Here is a 21,707-nt window from a genome sequence, read left to right on the forward strand (position 1 = left end):
AGGTCGGTTGGTTAGCGGTCGGATTGGCAGGTCGGAAGGTCCTCGGTCGGTCGGTTGGTATGGTCGGTTGGTCCTCGGTCGGATAGTTAGCGGTCGGACAGACAGGTCTGATGGTCAGCAGGTCGGACAGACAGGTCTGATGGTCTGCGGTCAGATAAAGTAGGTCGGCTGGTCTGCGGTCGGATAGGCAAGTCAGCTGGTCCGCAGGCGGATAGACAGGTCGCTTGGTTGGTGCGGCCAAGAAGTCTTTTGGTGTAGCGATTGGTCTCTGGATTGGTCGGTTGGGCTATTTGAATTCTGGAACTGGTGGAGGCATTTGGCGAGGCGGTTGATGTAACCGACCAAACGATGTTTCAAAATGTTTCGTCTTGGGCGGTTGACGGTGGTTGCTGACGACGGTTCCAAAACGTCTTTTCAAGCCAGTACAAAGGTAGATTAATGGCTAAATTGTCATTTTTGAAATGAGGGGTTGGATAGACTTTTCAAGTGGCAGATCCGTACAATCTCGTCTTTTCAAGCCAGTACAAAGATAGGTTAAGGACTAAATTGTCATTTTTTAAATGAGGGGTAGAATAGACTTTTCACGTGGCAAATCCGTACAAAACTCGTATTTATAAGATATAATATAACGACTATAATATCTGCAAAAAACAGGAGAGCATATACAGTCCACCCAACTATGGTCTCAAAATCCTAACATAAATCTTATTGCACCCAAACCTCCAAAAACCCAAAAATAAAAATAAAACTAAAATTATAGAGGTTTTAGGCAGAGGGCTAAGTGATGAAAATGAAACCAAATGTATGATAAAAGGGTTAAACCCAAAAACTTACACTACATTCATCTGAATTAATAGATCGTACCGAAACAGATCAAAATCATCTTACCTCACCTGCGTCGGCGAGCACATCAATCCCGACGCGTCGGCCCCGACGACCGCCAGATCACAGACGGCACAAACCCGGCCATGCTGAGCCGGGACGAAGTGAGTCGTGCAGTACGGGCACGTGACGTCTTTTTGCCCTCGATAAATCGGGACATACGTCGCCCCACACACGACGAACGGATTCCTGAAGTCGTAGTTCAGCTCGGCGGCGTCTTTCATGTTCCTCTCGGCAGCCTGCAGAACCTGTCGAGCAGTTTTCGCCTGGTTCTCGTTGCTCGGATTCGTCTCGAGGAGCCGCCGCGCGAAATTGGCGGCAGTGCTCAGATTCTTCGCCTTGAAGCAAACCGTCATCGCGTTCTGCAACGCGAGCCTTACGTGCGGGAGCTGGAGGTTGCAGTGGGTGAAATACGCAGCGAGTTCCTGCTGTCGAGCCGGGTCGTTTTTCAGTTCTCGTCGTTTCAGCTCCATCTTCAACCCGAGAACGTATTCTTTCACGATGATGATCAGCTCCTTGACCTCGTCGACTTCCCGTCGCGTTTCGACCACGATTAGCGGAATCGTGTGAAGAATCAGCAGGAAGTTTCGGAGAGCTTCGGAGAACTTTCCGGCAGTCGTCGTCTTGTAGCCGGCCTTGAGTTTCTCTTCCAGCTGCGAGAAATTGTAGACGAGAGCCGGCGGGCGTCGAACGTTCGGGCTTTCCGACTCGCTCCAACCCCTCTCGACGGGTAACGAGATCACGGGCGCAGAAGTAAAGGCGCTGAAGAAACTGTGGCTGCCCAAGTGAACATCGACGAAGAGCGGCTTCAGCGGCGCGAAATTGCGTATTCCGAGCTGACGACTCAGTAGCCGCATAGCTGTATCGAAGTTTCCGGCAGCCGCGTGCTCGGCGGCGAGAGACGATCGCTGGACCCATATCTGGGTTACAGGCATGCCTGGTGTAGGGGCAACGAATACAGAAGGGCCTTTTGTAGATGCTCGAGGGGTTTCGGTGTCGACGTGAAGGTCGAGATCCTCGAGATCCCATCCGCCTTCATCATCATTCTCGTCAGCGACATCGACGTCAAGCACGGTAGTAATGTCCCCGTTATTTAAGTTGTCGACCTCTCCGATATCCAAAGATTCTCCCCAATCGGCGTCGGCAGCCTCTTCGTAGTATTCGTGTTCATCCTTACCAGTATCGTCGAGGCCGCCCTCGAAAATGCCTTTACTGACCATCAACAAAGGCCAATCTCCGGCGCACAGCACCGGACGAGGCGGTATTAAAAGAGAAGCTTTTCTTCCTTCCGGAAGAGTCGGAACATTTTCCCCTAATTCGGAAGATAAACGCTCGGCTATATCACGGAAACCGTGGACAGCAGCCGTAATATAAGCCAGGGGTAAGTGGCCAACGTTCTCCAGAATCTTAACTCGCTCCTGCACGTCGCCGAGATACAATGCGTCGTGAAACTGGCCCATAACATCATTTTTCACTTCGGCGATTTTCATCATCTTCGACAATTTGTCGAGGTTACCAGTTATCAAGTAATGAAAAGATAGCCTCTCGAAGTTCTTCGTTTTCTGGTATGCATATTCAACAATCCCGGCATTTCCCTGCCGAAGAGCCTCCACTCCTAGCCTGTACCAGTAATCTTTCTCGTCGATATTTTTAGCAGCTTCCAGAGCCTTCTCAATGTTACCGCTTTCGAGGGCTAGGTTGAAACGAGTTCTTTCATCCTTGACGAAATAAAGCGCAACCTGTGGGAAGCCCTTCTGCTGAAGATATGCGATCATGGCCTGCCCGCACAGTTCGGAATTTTTTATCATTCCCATAACTTGATCGAATCTTTTCTTCAGCAGGGATAGCTTGAATATATATTCGGTTGAGTTGACGATAATAGGGCGATTCTTCCCGTCTCGGTCCAAGCAAAAGATTGTGCTCCCGTATATTTTCGATATGTATACTGGAATGTCGAGCGTTTTAATGATTCCACAGTCCCCGTTAGGAAGACAGTACTTAATGTGAGTCAGTGTGGTGTAGATAAAAACGCCATTATCATCCCAAGCTCCACTCTTGACTCGAATGGTCTCATGGAGGGTGCAACGGTGCACGAGCTTTTTATCAGCAATAACAATCGAGTGCTTGCTCAGTAAAGCAACAGACTCCATATCATGAGACCAAACGACATACCTAACAAAAGGCGTCTGGAGATCCCCAAGAATAATCCTTTGTTGGAGATCGAAGATGACAACCTTGTCCTCAGACCTGCAGAGAAGATTTCCCGTACCCGCGTAGAACACAGCATCAGTAGCAATAGGCAAAACACTCTTTTTCACAATTTCATTTTTCAGGTTCTTGACCAGAATCTGATTGCTTGTCTTCTCGAGCACAGCAAACCTATTTCGAGCCACAAACACTGCCGATCCCCCAACACCTCTTTTTGCCTCTTGTGCTACATCCGATCTTCCATAGCTATCTTTTGGAATAACATAGAGTTCATACGAGCCCCCATCCACATCCGAACAAATTAAAACAGCATTCTCAGAAGGACTATAAGAAAGAGTTCGGGGTCCTTGATTCAAGCCACTAGAACCTGGACGACGTATCTGTATTAGCTGAGTATCTTTCAGAGTTGAATACTCAAAGGAACGGATAAAGCGATCCTTAACGTAGATGACTGAATCACCACTGACAGAAAATGCAGGGCGTTCCCTCTCCAACTTAAAAACAATCATGCCACTGTCATGGCCGGCAGCCAAAAGATTCATCTCAGGATGGGCAACAAGAATCCAGAACCTGTCATGCTCCCTACGGAAGGTCTGTAAGCCAGTCCTTTTCGTTGCATCCCAAACTCTAATACTCTTATCTTCCGAATTTGATACAATTATGTCCTGCTTTGTGTGGAACAGAACACAAGAAACATTGTTCATATGTCCCCTCAACGTGTCCACCTCCCACGCCTTTGTATCTGAGAATGTGCAATCTACTATCAGCCATTTTAAATTTAAATCTAGAAGCTTTACATACTAGAGAGAGAAACAGCAATATACACTCTGGGGTTAATTTTGGGCACAACATAAATCATAATAATCAGAATGCTTATAACTTCAACAACAATTTACAAAAAAAAGTCCAAGCAAAGAGTATAACTAACACAAGATTTCGGGAGACAAGACACAACTCTATTCGATAGTAACTGATTTTTCTGTTTAGCATTATCAAGAGTAAACTTTCTGAACTATATAATGGAATTTCTACATACAGTTTTCATGGAAGTCATTATTCCTCACTAACAAGATATAATATAGCTCAAGAATGAATTGAAATTCAAAGTAGCATACCATTCATGCGCCATATTTTCACTTGCCGGTCATCTGCACCAGAAACAATCAGAGGGAGAGTTGGGTGAAAAGAAGCCCAATTAACACCCCGATCGTGACCCTCCAAAACATATTTCACAACAGCATCAACCCCACCAAAGAGATCTGTATTCATTTGAGGCAATCTCAGAATATCATCTGCAGGAGATACAGTTTTCTTTCTCAAGGCACCAATATCCCAAACACGAACAGTCTGATCCAAAGAAGCTGAAACAACCAAATCTTCCTTGGGGTGAAATGAGGCACACATGACATAGTGGTTGTGCCCAGTTAGCACAGAGATGCAAGTTCTCGACTGCCAATTCCATATTCTAATTGTCTGGTCATCACTGGCACTTACTATCCAGGGATACTCGTGATGAAACTGAACTGTTCGAATATAGTCAAGATGGCCAAGAAGTGTAAACAGGCATCTGTGCAATTTGTAATTCCATACCTTGATTTTGTAATCGTCACCTAGATAAACCAAATGTGTACAAAAATCAGAACTATACAGTTCAATATCAATCTACAAATAAACACACCACGATGTTATCCAATTATATGTTGCCTTTCGTAACTTAAATGAACTGGTACTCTCTCTAAAGAAAATTTTCAAGAAAATATTAGGATGGTTTAGATGATTTTTTTTTTAATATGACTTAAAAATCTATAATATACCAAATCAAACTAGGACAATTGCTCATTACCATCACTATAATCTGAAATGGATAGTGATCACCTATTCTAACACTGAAATTGATGTTTCACCAAAAAATTGTACCAAACATTCAACCAACAAGCAATGATCATCAACAGAAAGGAATTTACATGCTACCAAACGCAATTTAATAATTATAAATCCATCTATAAATTCTTTTACATCTATGGCTCCTCACCTTTGTTTAATTTAATCAAATACAAACTCAACATGCACAAATTGAAACATACAACCTTGAGAACACTATAATTCGGCCGAAAATTTGCTTTGATTAAATGACAAAAACTTGCATTGATGAATCTGAATTGCTAACTAGCATTAGAAAACTATGTATAACTCTGATCCTTCAAGTGTGATCACCAAATCAAAGTTCCATAAATCGAAGGTACTAGTCCGATTGTATGATCAAATCAACCACCGAAAATTAACAAAGCGACCAGGAGATCCAATACCTAAGACACTACGAACGCCCCCAAACACCAAATAAAGCTAAAAGGCAAGCAAAGATCGCGTTCCAGATACAGAATTGACAAAATTCAAATTAATCGAACCTCCGGAAACAAAAAGTGGCTGCGAGTGATGAAAATGTACGCCTCGAACGGGCCCATCGTGCTCATCGAATCGATCAATGAGAGTGCCCATTCGGTAGTCCCATAGCTGGATGACGCCGCTGTGAAGACTCGCCAGGATCCATGGCCTCTTGCTGTGGAAGCTCAGACCTTTCACTCTATTGCTCTTCGTCTCAAATTTCGTCAACATTTCTGAACCGCGCTCAGGATAACAAAGGAGAATTCGAGAGATTTGAATCCAGCTTCACTATTGAATTCAAAGCCCCAAATCGAGAGTCGCGGTACGAACCGAATCTTAGATCTGTGGGGAACAAATTGGGGACTTCGTAACAACGGTGGTTGGGTGTGGGAAAGGAAGAAGGCGAAGGGAAGGAAAAGAAGGAAGGTGCTGTAGTTAAGGAAGCGCGTCGATTGCACGCGCTTGCAGCCGGATCTGTTACTGTACAATACTATACTTGGATCCGTCTCGTGGAGTAATTGTTACTCCCTCGTACCATTTAATATGGATGTAAATAAAAAGTGTATTAGTAAAAATAATTATTATTTAGTAAAAGTAATTATAGAGTAAAATTATAAAATTTAAAATTTATAATGCTATTAAAGTACATAATTATATTTCTAAAAATAGAAATGACAAATTATGTGGGATGGACGAAAATAAAAAATAGGAACAAATTATGTGGGATAGAAGGAGTATTAAAATTAAGATGTGTTTACGTCTATTTTTTTTTCAATATTATGTTAAATCTTAATATTTTTATGGGTAAATTATATAATACTTCTGATGTTTTAAGTAAAAAAATACAAAAATGCTCTATATATTATTTATGGTGTGAAACCTCCTAAATTTGCATGAAATATTCTCTTTGTCCAAAATCGATATTTTATTTTAAATAACGACCTAAATCACGGCAAATTTTATAAGAAAATATACTCCCTCCGTGCAGTGAAATTAGTCGCATTTCATTTTGGCGCGGAGTTTAAAAAAATTTGATTTATATAGTTAATTAGTTAATGCAATATATGTAATAAAATGTTATTTTAATTATTTTTATTTGATAAAATATTGAAATAAAAGTTGAAATATTTTTTTTATTTAAATTTAATGCTTTATTTATTGAATTTTTTTATTTAAAAAAAATATTATTATATTGATTGTAAATTATGCAATTAGATAAAAAAAAAAATAATTCTAATAATTCTAATACTAAAATTTTTAATATAAACAAAACATCAAAATTTTCAAATTTAATTGTTGGTAGGGATAGTTCGATATTACATACCAAAATTTATAACGCATATTTTATATATCGTACCTGTTGGATCATAAAATTCGGAGATTCCAAGACTGTTCGTCGATTATTCGATGTGGGTTTTGAAAGTACTCCAAATAGTCTGTCCATCGCCGGATTGGGGGCGGCTCCTTCGGTGGAGAGCCTGTACAGCTTCGATCTTAAACGAGGCTTCGAGCCTAAACGACCGATTTCAATGTATTTAAACTAACATCTACTAAACCTCGGATAAATCTACTTGAAAGCAGGATAAAAATATGCTAGAAATATAAAAGCATGTAATTTGAATTAAAATGCATAAATAGGAACTAAAACATGAAAAATAAACATAGAAATATACGAGTTCATCTTCTTGTGCGTGTGTGGTGTATTTTTTCCTAGTTTTAATCATAAGATAGAATAACCGTCTATTCCCACTAAAAAGAGCAGTTCCAATTATTCATCCACCACTCTCAACCGTCTGGTAATCCCCTTCCATCATCTCTCAACCACCTGGTAATCTCCTTCCGTCAACCATCTGGTAACCTTCTTCCATCAACCACCGGGCAACCTTTTTTCATCAACCACCTCGTAATCTCATTTCATCAGCTCCCAACCATTTTCATTGCCTCTGGATCGGGTTCCACTTGCTCTGAACTTCCTCAATTGCCTCTAGACCAGATCTGTCGCTTACTCCGACTTGTTTCCATCGTACTCCTAGCCGGTCCACGGGGATGTGTCCCTAATAGCCTCGAGTTACATGGAATCTTCGATTTTTGTCTTGTTGGCTTGTTCCATAGAGCTTTTTGAATAAAGTATGAAAGTACATAGGCCCTCCACTAATGTTCAGTATGAAATTATTAACCCAGGGCAAATTGAAGTAGTTATCTCATGATCTATGAAAGTTGTTGTCTTCTATCTTGTGGAGGTAACCTTCCTCTACTTTGTGGAAGCACCTACAGTCCAATAAAAGTAGTTGTTTTCAATCCAATAGAGACAACAATTTCTAACCTTATGGAAACATTGTTCCGGGATGGAGGCGCCATAGCCCTAAGGTCCACGGAGGCTGCTGCTTTTGATCCTGTGGAAGCACCACAATCCAATGAAAGTTGTTGCCTTCGGCTCTGTAGAGGCAGCAGTCTTTGGCTCAAAGGCATGAAGTTCCATTGCTGTTCAGCAGCTCCGTGGCTAAGGAGTTATGGCTCCACTTTTATCTTTAAGCCTGCTTCACGTTCGGATGCTTTTGGACCCATGTTTAACAGTACCAAAATTTTTAGTATGTTATTTTCTCGGAATGAGATATTGTACCAATAATTTGATATACCGAATTTATAGATGAAAAAATACTGAATTACAGAAATAACATCTACCGTACTAAAAAATATCGAAAATGCCAAATTTCAGTATACCGATTTTTTTTGTATGGTATCGATATTTTTTTTAATATACCAAAAAAATTGGTGTAGTATACAATATAGTTCGATATTATCTGAATACAATATTGAGTTATTTCTAATCGAATTACATGTATGGTATCAGAATATAATATTTTACGTTGAAATATAAAAATTAAAAATAATTATATAATTTTAAGAATATATTAGAAAATTAATTATACCAACAATGCTAAAAGTATATGCAATTTTCGTACTGAAAATGTTTGGTACGGGATCATATCATATAAAAATTTACGATATACAATAATTTTAATACTTTAGTATGTTTTCATGCATTATTTTGAGCAAATTGATATTTTTCACTCTTAATAACAGTGATAAATGATTTTTTAATGAAATATAAAAATCAAATTTTAAATCAAATCTCATTATTAACTAATTTTCAATCGTAAAATATCAAATCAAATATTTTTTATACTATATTAAAAAATTAATTAAAAATTTTAGACATCACATAAACACTTATTTATATCATATTGAATATTTATTCATTTTTATTATTCAAAATTCTTGCTCTACTTTTAAATTTATAATAAAACAAACAATGAAAGTTAAGGGTATTAATAATTAAATAAAATATAATTAAATTTGTAATTGTGATTAGTATTTACTAATTATTATTATATTAGGAAATGTGACTAATTTTGCGGGACAACCAAAAGAGGAAAGTTGTACTAATTTCACGGGACGGAGGGAGTATATATATAAAATATTTTAAATAATTTTTTTAATAAAAATAAATCAATAAATATTTGATCAATCATTTATTTTTATAGATTTTATAAAATCGCAAAAATTTACTCTTTTTTTAACTTTTCACATTATTTTTCATGGGTAAAATAAATATTACATTACTTTATTACACTATATATCTATAAAATACTAATTTACTTTAATCCGTGAGCAAAAATCAAACAAAAAACTTACTAGAGGACGAAGTGAGTAGTATTTTATGTTATTGTTGATTTTTTAAAAAATAAATAAAATATATTCTCTCCGTCTGCCTCTAAGGATCACATTTACATTTTGCGTCATTGTATATAACATGAAAAATATCCTTATATTTGTATAATTATTTTTGTACAAAATGTCCTTCTATTAATATTATAAGACGCTAGTAAAAGTATTTTTGTTATTTTTTTTATAATTTATACTATATTTTGATATAATAATTAATATTCAAATATCAATACTTAAAAAGTAAACATGACCCTTAGAATTAGAAGAAGGTAGTATATAATATATATTGTATTAAAAAAAATAGTGTGACGATATTCCACAAAACACGGGAAATATCATCTATATAAGACATGACAATGCCATTTATAATACATTTCTGAAAAAAATGGCAAAATGTCCTCTTAACTATTAAAAATTTAAAAAGATTTAAAAAAATAAAAAAAATAAAAAGAAAATTTGCATCCATATATCCATATATTATATATATACATATCCATATGTTTTCTATATGTTCTGTTAAAATATATTTAGAAATAATATATTAAATTTATGATAGTTATCTTATTTAAAAGATTCATAGGATTCTTGTCTTATTTAGATGATTTGTATATCACTATAAATATGCACGTATTCTTATTATTTAAATAGAGAATTTCATTTTTATATTCCAACACTAGCAAGGCATAATGATCCTTAAGACCGTCACTATTTTCTAGACATCATATGATACTTTAGTATACAAAACCCTTTTGAACTTTGCAAAATAGTCCCTGTCAATTTGCTTCAAAACTTCTGACTCCGTCTATATGAGAGAATCTATTATATGATAGCAGGGGTACAAGTGCGAGGTACAAATTCATTCTCTTTTAAGTTCATAAGTATCGAAGATTTTGAAGTGTTCAACATCCTAGTGAAATTTGAGTAACTATGTATAAGATAGTAGTAATTTTTTACCTTATAATATTTATGAGAATCGCTTAACCTAAAAATACTAAGCAAACAAATTTAAACACATATTTTAATTTTTTCTTATCATATATGTTAATTTCTGTTTTAAAAATACCAATAAAATCGTTCATGCAAAAACTTCATTACATCAAGTACTGTCGGGGCCGGCTCAAACTTTTTCAAGGCCTTGAGCAAAAATAGATTTTAGGCCCTATAAATATATGGTTAAATGTATTTTTCAAAATAATATCACTAACGCTATCGGCAATCTGGTAGTGTCGATTTGGGAGAAGAAGATGAAAGACGGTCTGGTGGCGCTTCAGGTGGTGTTCAGAAGTCTGAAAAGCGAAAGAGACTGAGAAAATGAGAAAGAGAGAGAGGAGCAGATTTGGTCTAGATGGTGGCGCGGCACAGTGAAACTTGAAGGAGAAAGATTTAGATGGCGATTAGATTTGAAAAAACAAGATGCAGCATGGTTAGGGAGAAAAAATGAGAAAATATATAATTAGAACTCAAAATTTAATTTTAAAATTAAAATTGAATTGAATAATTCATAAGAAAAAAAAAACTAAAAATTGATAATTTACTTTTAAAATTTAAAATTCAATAATAATAATAATAGGATTATATTTTTAACATATGACCCTCTTTTTACTTAGGGATTCTGACCAATTTCTCATCCCGCTTCTTTCTCATCCCGCTTCTGCTAAAAGCCTGAGTACCGTATCACTAACCAAATATGTGAATTGTTCCAAAACAAAGATAGCATTATTTAGTAAAGGCTCTTTCGATTTCTATTAAAAAGATTTGATTTAGTTATTACATCTAAATAATGTTTCATGTGATTTTATATATATATAATCAGGGCCGGCTCATGGAGCAGGGTGAGCAATTGCTCAGGATCCCTAATTAATAGAGGGCCTATATTTTAAATATAATATATTATTATTATTAAATTTTAAGTTTTAATTTTAATTTTTAATTTTTTTTCTTTGTAATTATCCTATTTAATTTTAAAATTAAATTTTAATTTCTAATCATTTTTTTTTCTAATTGTCTACACTTCTTTACCTTACATCCTATCACATTGCCTCCAGCAACTCGATCAAACATGCCTCACATTTTCTCTTATATTTTTCACCCTCATTCAGTCCTTCTTGCTTTTCGAATTTTCAGATAGGCCGTCTTTCATCTTCTTTTCTCAAATTAACATTGTCCAGACGGTCACGTAGGGCCTATAATTTATTTTCGCTCAGGGAAAAAGTCTGAGACGGCCCTGTATATAATTATACTTCCCTATCCCGTAAAATTATGAGATTTGGTTGGGCATAGAAACAAAAAAAATACTCCCTCCGTCCCTTAACAATCTATCCATTTTTTCATTTTGGTCCGTCGCATAACAAAGTATCCGTTTCCTTTTTTAGTAATTGTACTATCTACCTAACATTACAAATACCCTTCTAATTTACAATATATTACACAAATGTCATTACCTTTATATCATACAATACTAATAGGGTTAATTTAGTCTTTTTACCTTTATTTCTACTTTATCCCAATATAATACTAGTATTTCTAAAACTCCGTGCAAAAAGCAAATGGATAAATAGATCGGGGACGGAGGGAGTAATAATATTTTAATATTAAAATGAGATAGATAAAAATTGAAGTGAGAATATTATAAAAAAAAATATTATTTAAATAATTAATAAAAATAGTGATAAAAGTAGAAAAATATTAGCAAAATAGTTATTATTTATTAAATTAAGATAATAAATTGTGCATGAATAAAATTTTTATTATAAATTGTACATAAATTTAACAAATTTAAAAAATAATAATAATAATTACACACTTTTAACAATGGAGAGAAGATCAATTTTCTTAGAAGTACATAATTTCAGTAATATAAATTGAGCTTTAAAAACAAAAAGAAAAAACATCCTCAATGAGAAATGTTATAGGAACAATTTATACTACAAATTTTATTACCACAAAAAGTGCTAACAATATACTTGTATAGTAAAAAGATAAGACAACATAAGTTACAACTACAAACAATACATAAAGTGATAGAATGAAACGGTAAACTGTTTTTTTAGTCCCGCAGCAGCTGAACTCCTTATCATTTTAGTTCCATAAGTGGAGCATGTCACAAACTAGTCCCATAAGTGAAAAATTTCCGTTGTTTTAGTCCTCCGGCGCCGGAGACGCCCACGTGGCTCGCCGGAGGTGACGTGTCCGCCAGGTGTCGCTGCCCGGGTGTCTCCGGCGCCGGAAGACTAAAACAGCGGAAATTTTCCACTTATGAGACTAGTTTGCGACAGGCTCCACTTACGGGACTAAAATGATAAGGGGGTCAGTTACGGGACTAAAAAAACAGTTTACCCTAAATAAAAATATGCATTTATAATTTATAGATATTTCATATGCTAAAATGAATTATAGATTGTATTGTTTTGATTACGACACATGTTATTCGTTCTATAGTACTTTTTCTGTTTTAGCTAATTTGTCTCATTTGGCTTAGACACGAAGTTTTAACTATTGTGTAATTAATGAATAATTAAGAAGTGTATTAGTGAAAATAATTATAATTTAATAAAAATAATTTTAGATTAAGATTAAGATGACTAAATAGTTTAATTAAAATAAAACAATTATAGATTATGAATTTTAAAATGTGATTAAAATATATAATCGTATTTTCAAAAAATAAAATGATAAATTATATAGAATATACAAAAATAAAAATAATAGACAAATTAAGTGGAACAAAGTAGTACTTCTTCCGTCCACTTACAATTTATATATTTACTTTTGACGCGGTATTTAAGAAATAATAATATTTTAATTATAGTGAGTAGTTAAAAGTAGTATAATGACATTTTTGCCCTTATTTTTTTGTGTAAAAATAATGATGTGATGTAAAGTAAGGATATTGTGAAAAAAAAAATAAGATATTTAATAAAATATTTACTTTGTAATTAAATGTTTAAAAAATATGTATATTTTATAGTTGGACGGAGAAAGTATAATAATATTATACTTAATGGCACATACAGAAAAGAACAGATTCAGTAATAAGAATGGCTTGGAGCCCCTTTGTCCCGCACCCCACTCTTTATTTTTATTTATTAAAAATTATAAGTGTGTACATAATATATTAAAAATATGTGAAATAAACAAAAAAACATATACTATATATTATATTAAATATTGATTTCTTTTTTCTTTGTTAAAAAAAAAACTTGTACTGTATTATCTTTTATTTAAAAATAAATATATGAATATTTATTAGTGTAATTTTTTTACAAAAATATATATATATTTTAGAAATATAATACTCACTCCGTCCCTTAACAATTTATCCATTTTTTTTATTTTGGTCTGTCGCATAACAAAGTATCAATTTCTCTTTTTTTAGCAATTGTACTGTCAATCAAACATTACAAATACTCTTTCAATTCACAATATATTACACAAATTTCATTACTTTTATATCATACAATACTAATATGGTTAATTTAATCTTTTTACCTTTATTTATACTTTATCCCAATATAAAACTAATATTTTTAAAATTTTGTATAAAAAACAAATGAATATATACATATGAGACGAAGAAAGTATATCACGCGTATCTATTATTTTTATACTACTTATATGTTTATTTATATTTCACGTTATATTTTTTAAAATCATTTCACAAAACAAACATGCTTTACAATATATATATACATATAGCTATAATATATAGACATTGATATTTTGATATTTTTGTAATTCATTATATTAGAATATTGTATAATTTTTAAAAAAATTGTCCTCCCCCTCCCTCTAATTTTAGTCTAATATTTTTGTAATTCATTATATTAGAATATTGTATAATTTTTAAAAAAATTGTCCTCTCCCTCCCTCTAATTTTAGTCCAGTTCCGCAATTAGTCACATATAGAACATAATACAGGACAAAGAATATATAGGTGCGTTTAGTTTGAAAAATTACATTATAATACTTATATTATTTTAATGAATTATATAACAATGAACTAATTAATATTATATTTACTTTGCGTGATTAAATATAAGATAAAATTATATTATATTTACTTTGTTTGAGAATATGATATTGTTTTTTTTTTACCCAAAATACCTTTAATAATGTTATTATATATTATTGTAATACTATAATTTATTATATATATATATTGATTTCTAGTTATAGCAATAGAATTGTTAAGCACAAAAAATAATAATAATAATAAATAATGGCAATAGAATTCTGGATGGGTCTGGATATAAGCCAAACAGCCCAAAAGTCGGGAAAAAAGAAGTCAGAAAAGGTAGGATGATCGGTCGATACGGAGGTCGGACACGACAAGGTCGGGCACAGAGCTCAGGCGTGATAAGGTCGGGCAAAGCAACAGTATCGGTGGACGCGAAGGTCTGTCAAGACGAATATCGGGCAAGGAAGAAGTATGGACAGACGCGGATGTCTGTCAAGAGGACAGTCTGTCCATCTAAGTAGATAAGGCAAATAAGCCGGTCGGTTGCTCTGTGGTCGGGACCACAGTTGGTTGATCTGCAGTCGGGACCAAGGTCGGTTGGACCGTGGTCGGGACCACAGTCGGTTGTTCTGTGGTCGGGACTACAGTTGATTGGTCTGCAGTCGGGACCACAGTCGGTTGCTCTGTGGTCGGGACCACATTTGGTTGGTCTGCGGTCGGTTGGTTCTCAGTCGGTTAAATAGGTCGGATGGTCCAAAGTCGGTTGAGCAGGTCGGCGGTCCACAGTCGGTTGAGTCGGACGACACGGAGGTCGGCTGATATGGAGGTCGGTTGATGTGGAGTTCGAACTAAGTAAGGTCGGGCGAAGAAGAATGAGACGGACGATACGTGGTCGGACAAGAGACCAGATGGTGGTCGCTTGATGAGGCGGCCAAGAAATCGTTTGGTCTAGTGATCAGTTAGTCTCTGGATTGGTCGGGTGGCATATAGGTCGGGCAAAAGGAAGACGGGCGAAGAAAGGTCTGTTAATTAGTCGTCTGTTAGTCACTTTATCAATTGGTCGGTCACTTGGTCAAACAGTAGTTCAGTCGCTTGAAAGGGCGGTCTGTTGGTCGTTTGATGGGGCGACCAATCAAGCGTCCGGACGAATGGTTGTTCAACCGATTAAAGAGACTGGATGGTGGTCGCTTGATTGAGCGAACAATGAATCGTTCGGTCTGGCGACTAGTTAGTATCTGGACTGGTCAGTTGGACTGCGGTCCGTCTAAGGAGTCAGGGGTTATTTTGGGCGGCTGAGTAACCGGTCGGGCCAGCCACCCATTTGAGGCAAAAAAGTGTTCAGAGGCGGTCGGCTGAGCAGTTGAGTGCTGTAACTGGCGCGAGCGGTTGGTGAGTCGGTTAACACACGTGTTGATAGAGGAGGATTTTCTGGGTGGTTGAACAGCGGTTGCTGCAACCGACCAGACGACGGTTCAAATCGTTTCTTCAAGAGGTTATTTAAGGATTCAGGTTTGTTCTGAAAAAGCATCTTCAATCGACAAAAAATTCAAGAGAATTGCTTTTGGGGATCACCACTTTATTTTCCAGTCTTTATTTTTATTTTTCCTATTTTATTTTATATATTCTACAGTGTTTAGAGATCCGTAATCTCAATCACTCATCTATCAAATTCGAAGATATTTCTCTATTTTCGAATTTTACTTCTTTTTTTTTTAAAAAAATACATTAACAATAATATATAATAATATTAAAATTTAACTGAGTTATTGTCATGACATAATCTGTCACTTAGGATGAATTGATTTTTTTTTTGTGGTATGAGAAATTGTGTTGAATGATTGAATTTTTATGAATGATGATATATATTATATTAATGCATGTGTATTTTTATTTTTTAAATAATATTTATGAATAATTGTTCCATTGGAAAAAATGACAGAGTGAACTCACTGATAACGCATATATATAATTTATATATTTTTGTTATTTATTAAATATATTTAATTTTGTCTTCAAAATTATAAATTAAATTTTAGTAACATAATTTTATAGCATTCTTGTAACTCTATATTATTGGATAAAAAATTTAAAAGAAAAAAATTACTCTCTCCGTCCCGGTGCAAAGGTGTCGTTTACTTTTTGCACATAAATTTTTTAATTTTAGTATTATAATAGGTTGTAGTGAAAAAGACGAAAGTACCCCTATTAGTATTGTTTAATATAAAAGTAATGACATTTGTGTAATATAGTGTAAGTTGGAAGGGTATTTATTATGTTAGGTTGGTAGTACAATTACTAAATTAGGAAATTGTAACCTTATTTTGGGACAGACAAAAATGAAAAATGACAACCTTTCAATGAGACGGATGGAGTATATATATATATATAACTTACTTTTCAAATGAAATCAAAATATATTAAATAAAAAAATTATTATTATATTTATATAAAATGTTTCTAAGTGTTTAAAGAGAAGAATAATTTGGATAATTTAGTAAGTATAATTAAATAATATTAGCGGGTTAGATTTCATTAATAATTCTATAAATTAGTATAATTAATTATAAGGTAAACTGTTTTTTTAGTCTCGTAACTGGACTCTTTTGTCATTTTAGTCTCATAAGTGGAGTCTGTCGCAAACTAGTCTTATAAGTGAAAATTTTTCGTTGTTTTAGTCCTCCGGCGTCGGAGACACCCAGGTGGCTCGCCGGAGGCCACGTGTCCTCCAGGTCAGCGACACCTGGCGGATACATAGATTTTATTTTATTTATATTTTATTTATTTTAATTTTTTTTAAATTTATTTTTAATTTATTTGCCTTTTTAAATTTTTTTATTTGGTCCAATTGAAAAAAATAAAAAATAAAAAATAAAATTCACGTGTTTGCCAGGTGTCGTTGACCTGGCAGGACACGTGACTTCCGGCGAGCCACGCGGGCGTCTCCAACGCTGGAGGACTAAAACAACGAAATTTTTTCACTTATTACGGGATTAGTTTGCGACATGATCCACTTAAAATAACAAGGAGTTCAGACTAAAAAAAGACAGTTTACCCTTGATTATAACTAATCTTTAATTATATATGACTCTAATACATTAAAATAAATATAAAATTAAGTTAAATAAAATAGTATTATCCACCGTAATCTCATATAGTAAACGCACTAATAATATATATGCTGACAACACACATTAAAGACAAATATTACACGATATTAATATAAATATCACATAAGTGTTAAATTAAAATACATAGTTGTGTTGTATAAATGTATTTCATGTGATAAATCAACTCTACATTGTTTTTTTCTTTTTTCTTTTTATTATTATTTATAATATTTGTTCTATATTAACATGATACAAATGCAATATATAAATGGACAACATATGTCATAATCGAACACAACCCAATGTATAAATTATTTTCAATACAAAAAAAAAATGCATTCATATATTATAATTATATTATTTTATTTAACACAATATGTATTGTATTGTTTTATGTTTCATGTGTATTGGATAGAGCTAAAATCATTATTGCATAAGATCAATTATTTAATAGATCAATAAAAAGATAATTAAATACTACCATATATACAAAGGCTTTATTCCTTTTTAAATTCTTTACATGTCTGAATTTTATGTTTTTAAAGAAAATATATTCCAATGGCCCATTTTATAGCTATATTTTATTTTATTTTTTTTATTTTTTTTATAAAATTTAATAAATATTATATTTGAATGATAATTTGTAATAAACAATAAAAAATATATATATTTATCAAGTTGATGGAAAAAATATTTTTTTTACAACATATAATACTTCTCAAATATTATTTTAATAAAAACTAAAGGTTTGTTGTTTAATGTTTTAATTTAAAGTAATATTTTATATTAAATAGTAATATTTATTTATTTTATGAAAAAATAAAATATGTAGTATTATATATTATAATAATCGTGTCATAAAATTGTAATTAAGCAAACAAACTTTAAAACTTTCAAAATAAATTCAATTTTTTTTTAAAAAAAAAAAAAACATGTGCATTTTTGTGTCACTTCATATTATTTTTTTTAAAAAACAATCGTACTTCTTCGTCTTATAACTATGAATCAATTTTCTTTTTATACGAGATTTTAGAAATATTAATATTAAAAAAAAATCGTACTTCTTCGTCTCATAACTATGAATCAATTTTCTTTTTGCACGAAATTTTAGAAATATTAATATTATATTTGAATGTAAGTAAAAATAAAGTAAAAATGACTAAAATAATTTTATTAGTATTGTATGATATTATGCTATTTGTATATTATATTCTAAAGATATTTGTAACGTTGGTTAGATAGTACAATTACTAAAAAAAATAGATACTTTGTTATATTATGGATTAAAATGAAAAAAATAGATACTTTGGTATGAAAGGAATTATTTGATATTTCATCCCTCTCATATTTTTATTTTTAAATAAATTTATTCATATATTAAATATACTTAATAAATATAAATCAATTTAATTATAAAAATAATTTATTTCCTTTACATTTTTTAATAAAAAAATTATATTAAAATATTATTTTAAAAAAATCTAAATAAAAATTTATTTCAAATTAATTTAGCAAAAATAAATTAAATAATATAAAAAATATAATAAATTCTGACACGATTTGTTTACATAATAATATTCTAAAAACAAAAAATAAAAAAAAAACATAGCACCAACTACTATTCTTCAAAATTTTCAAACCACTACAAAAAAAAAAAAAAAAATCCAAAATACAATCAAACAAACCCTAAATTTTTTCTTGATCAAATCAATGGAAATGAATGTTCCAACAACAGCAAATCGGAATCCAAATTGAAATTAAACCTAGAAAGATGGATAAATTAAACCAGGTGACTAATGGGTGGAGAGATGAAATCAGAATCTTTCAGAAACGAGATTCGAAGAACTTATCTGAGGAATTGCAACTGCAAGAGACTTGCCTTGATCATGGTGCTTCCTTCTCAATTTGGTGCTGTTTCTGTTGCTGCAGTCAGTGATTGTGAAAAGCTCTTTCGATTGGGGAAATTCCCTCGCCATGAATCCATCTGTAACTGCCCCAAACGACATCATCATCGTCTCCCCAGATTGAGGAACCCAAACCCCCAGTCCAGTTGGAACCAAATCACTCTCATCTCCATTCTACAATATCGAAGCAGATATACAACCATGGCAATCTGTGTGTAAATTATATATATAATGATAGGAAGTGGAAATTAGAGTATTACCTTAAAGGAGAAGCCATGGAGAGAGGCTGGGGAAGGAGAAGGTGAAGGAGAATGAAGAAATTCTTTAACGTGCCATCCTGGTAGCGTCTCCATTAGGTATTCTGAGAAGCTGCTTTCTGAGGAGGAGATTAATGTGCTTTCAGCTGTCGTTGTTGTACCATTCGCAGTGGAAGGTGTACCGGATGCTGCGGGAATTGTACCTGTACCTCCTGGCTTGTTCTTCGGAACAGCATCTTCAGAGGAGTTATTGTTGCTATTCAAGCTAGAGGTAGAAGACGGAAGTGACGATGAACTCGAACGAATCTCAACGCCGGTGAGGAGAAATCTGGAGTGCTTCTTCGTGTGTTCATTCGCTCCGTGTATTGAAGAATCGCAATCCTTGCACATAATCGCCCTGTCCTGTTGGCAGAACACGAAGCTTCTTCTCTCCTGATCGATGAAAATCGAAGTAGTTCGTTGAGGCAATTTGTCGAGCACATGGCGAGCAAGTTTATACATACGATTCGCATTTCGTATTACTGGAAATGATTTCGATCTGGTGTTTAATGGCGAAGGCAGTACCTGACAGATATCGCAGATTGGAAATCGATTTGGCGATGGAGGACGGAGAGAGTAGCGGTGATGTTTTCCGGCGAGCTTGTTCGCATGGTGGACGCGGCAGTCACAGGCGGCGCAGAGCGCAGCTTCGTCGGCGACGCAGAACACCGACGCCTCTTCCTCGTCGCATACATCGCACTGAATCTTCATCCGATCGGAATACCAAATCTGCCGATGGAGCTAAGAATTCTCTAGAAATTGCAATCCAATCACCAATGGATCGTAAGGAGCTTCATTAATGGAAGAAGAGGGACGAAGGAAAACGGCGAACAGTATATACATAGACAAGAGAAGGAAGGAGCATAATTAGCCGCTCCCGGGACCTAAGATCCAGGAGCGGGGAAGTCCAGAGACTGGTAAGGCCCTGTTTGACATAAAATATTACTTGGTTTACTATTATTAGAAACGAGAAATCTCGCCTATATATATTAATTTATTAAAAAGGTAATAAATTTATGATTATTTGATTAAAAGTGTGTTTGTTTGGAGGATTGGATTAGATTTTCACTATTCATTTTATTTTTTTTTTTCAAAAGAATATCAAATTAAATATTTATTTTTTATTTTTTATATTATATTAAAAATCAATTTTATATTCAAAATATCATATCAACACCTATTTTATATAACATCATACAATTATTTAAATTCAAAATTTTTATTATTCAAATCCATCTCAAAATTTAAACTCCAAACAAACGCACCCTAAGAAGATTCTAGTTAAGCACATTTGTTTATTATTTTAGCAGTAATTTCGTATAGTACAGCGACACGTAGCCCCAAACAATGCTTAAAAAATGCACCACCAACAATCTTTAATATTATTATAATCATTAAAATATATTGAAAAAATGTTATGATGAGACACGATTCAATATTTTAATAATCCCATAATGGGATTGCTTCCCTGTCACGGCTATTAATAGCAAAAGGGTTGATCGTATACATATGCACCACTAGGGACTATAATAACAACATTGGTGTATTTATTTGTCACATACATTATTTCCGGCTCACCGCTAAAAAGTATATATATTTTTATTTTAGGATATTTAATTAAAAATAAATATTTTATTAAATATTCTACTTCGTTCGTCCCATAATAAAATATTCATTTACCTTTTGCATCATTATATTAACTTTAAAAATATTTTTATATTTGTAATTTTTTATACAAATGTCATTATATTAGTATTATAAGACACTAATAAAAATATTTTTACAATTTTTTCTTGATTTGTAATACGTTTTGATATAATAATTAATATTAAAAAATCAACACGCAAAAAGTAAATAGATATTTAGTTATGAGACGGAGATAATATTTTTTTTCACAAATACTTTTATTTTACATCACATTATTACTTTTACACAAAAAAAATAAGGACAAAAATATCATTACACTACTTTTAACCACTCGCTGTAATTAAAATATTATTATTTCTTAAACACCATGTTAAAAGTAAATGTATATATTACAAATAGACGGAGGGAGTATATCTTTAAAAAAATATCTTTGTATGCGCGCAAATTAAGAGTTTCGAATATGGTCTTATGAATACATAACTATACTAGTAGCTGGAGAGGAAATTGTATAACCCAAATTAAATTTAAAAAGAATCAAAACTAACTCCTATTGCTAAAATTTTTGTCGATGATGGTCTAATAAATTTAGACCGGT

General features: G+C 33.3%; 2 protein-coding genes across 2 annotated transcripts; both read right to left on the reverse strand.

Moving 5' to 3' along the window:
- Positions 1 to 586: 586 nt before the first annotated feature.
- LOC127264487 (coatomer subunit alpha-1-like) lies at positions 587 to 5,931 on the reverse strand. Its single transcript, XM_051294037.1, has 3 exons — positions 5,496 to 5,931; positions 4,206 to 4,700; positions 587 to 3,832 (listed from the first exon to the last, which is right to left on the reverse strand). Exons 1-3 carry the CDS (start codon positions 5,701 to 5,703, stop codon positions 885 to 887), a joined length of 3,651 nt encoding a protein of 1,216 aa, XP_051149994.1. The 5' UTR covers positions 5,704 to 5,931; the 3' UTR covers positions 587 to 884.
- A 13,004-nt stretch (positions 5,932 to 18,935) lies between these two features.
- Positions 18,936 to 20,291, reverse strand: LOC127264448 (B-box zinc finger protein 20-like). Its single transcript, XM_051293984.1, has 3 exons — positions 19,991 to 20,291; positions 19,430 to 19,858; positions 18,936 to 19,343 (listed from the first exon to the last, which is right to left on the reverse strand). Exons 1-3 carry the CDS (start codon positions 20,174 to 20,176, stop codon positions 19,080 to 19,082), a joined length of 879 nt encoding a protein of 292 aa, XP_051149941.1. The 5' UTR covers positions 20,177 to 20,291; the 3' UTR covers positions 18,936 to 19,079.
- Between the last annotated feature and the right edge of the window lie 1,416 nt (positions 20,292 to 21,707).

The sequence above is a fragment of the Andrographis paniculata genome, unplaced genomic scaffold (assembly GCF_009805555.1).
Source record: "Andrographis paniculata isolate CXL003 unplaced genomic scaffold, ASM980555v1 Contig70END, whole genome shotgun sequence".
Lineage (NCBI taxonomy): Eukaryota > Viridiplantae > Streptophyta > Magnoliopsida > Lamiales > Acanthaceae > Andrographis > Andrographis paniculata.

What these genes read in the sequence shown, in the direction of transcription:
- LOC127264487 (XM_051294037.1), bottom strand. Translation starts at nt 5,703, where the DNA reads ATGTTGACGAAATTTGAGACGAAGAGCAATAGAGTGAAAGGTCTGAGC. An exon ending in GCCACTTTTTGTTTCCGGAG is followed by an intron (nt 4,701 to 5,495) that starts GTTCGATTAATT and finishes TGGTTTATCTAG; the next exon opens with GTGACGATTACAAAATCAAG. An exon ending in GAAAATATGGCGCATGAATG is followed by an intron (nt 3,833 to 4,205) that starts GTATGCTACTTT and finishes GCACATTCTCAG; the next exon opens with ATACAAAGGCGTGGGAGGTG.
- LOC127264448 (XM_051293984.1), bottom strand. Translation starts at nt 20,176, where the DNA reads ATGAAGATTCAGTGCGATGTATGCGACGAGGAAGAGGCGTCGGTGTTC. An exon ending in CAATCTGCGATATCTGTCAG is followed by an intron (nt 19,859 to 19,990) that starts GTACTGCCTTCG and finishes TTCATCGATCAG; the next exon opens with GAGAGAAGAAGCTTCGTGTT. An exon ending in TCCATGGCTTCTCCTTTAAG is followed by an intron (nt 19,344 to 19,429) that starts GTAATACTCTAA and finishes TCGATATTGTAG; the next exon opens with AATGGAGATGAGAGTGATTT.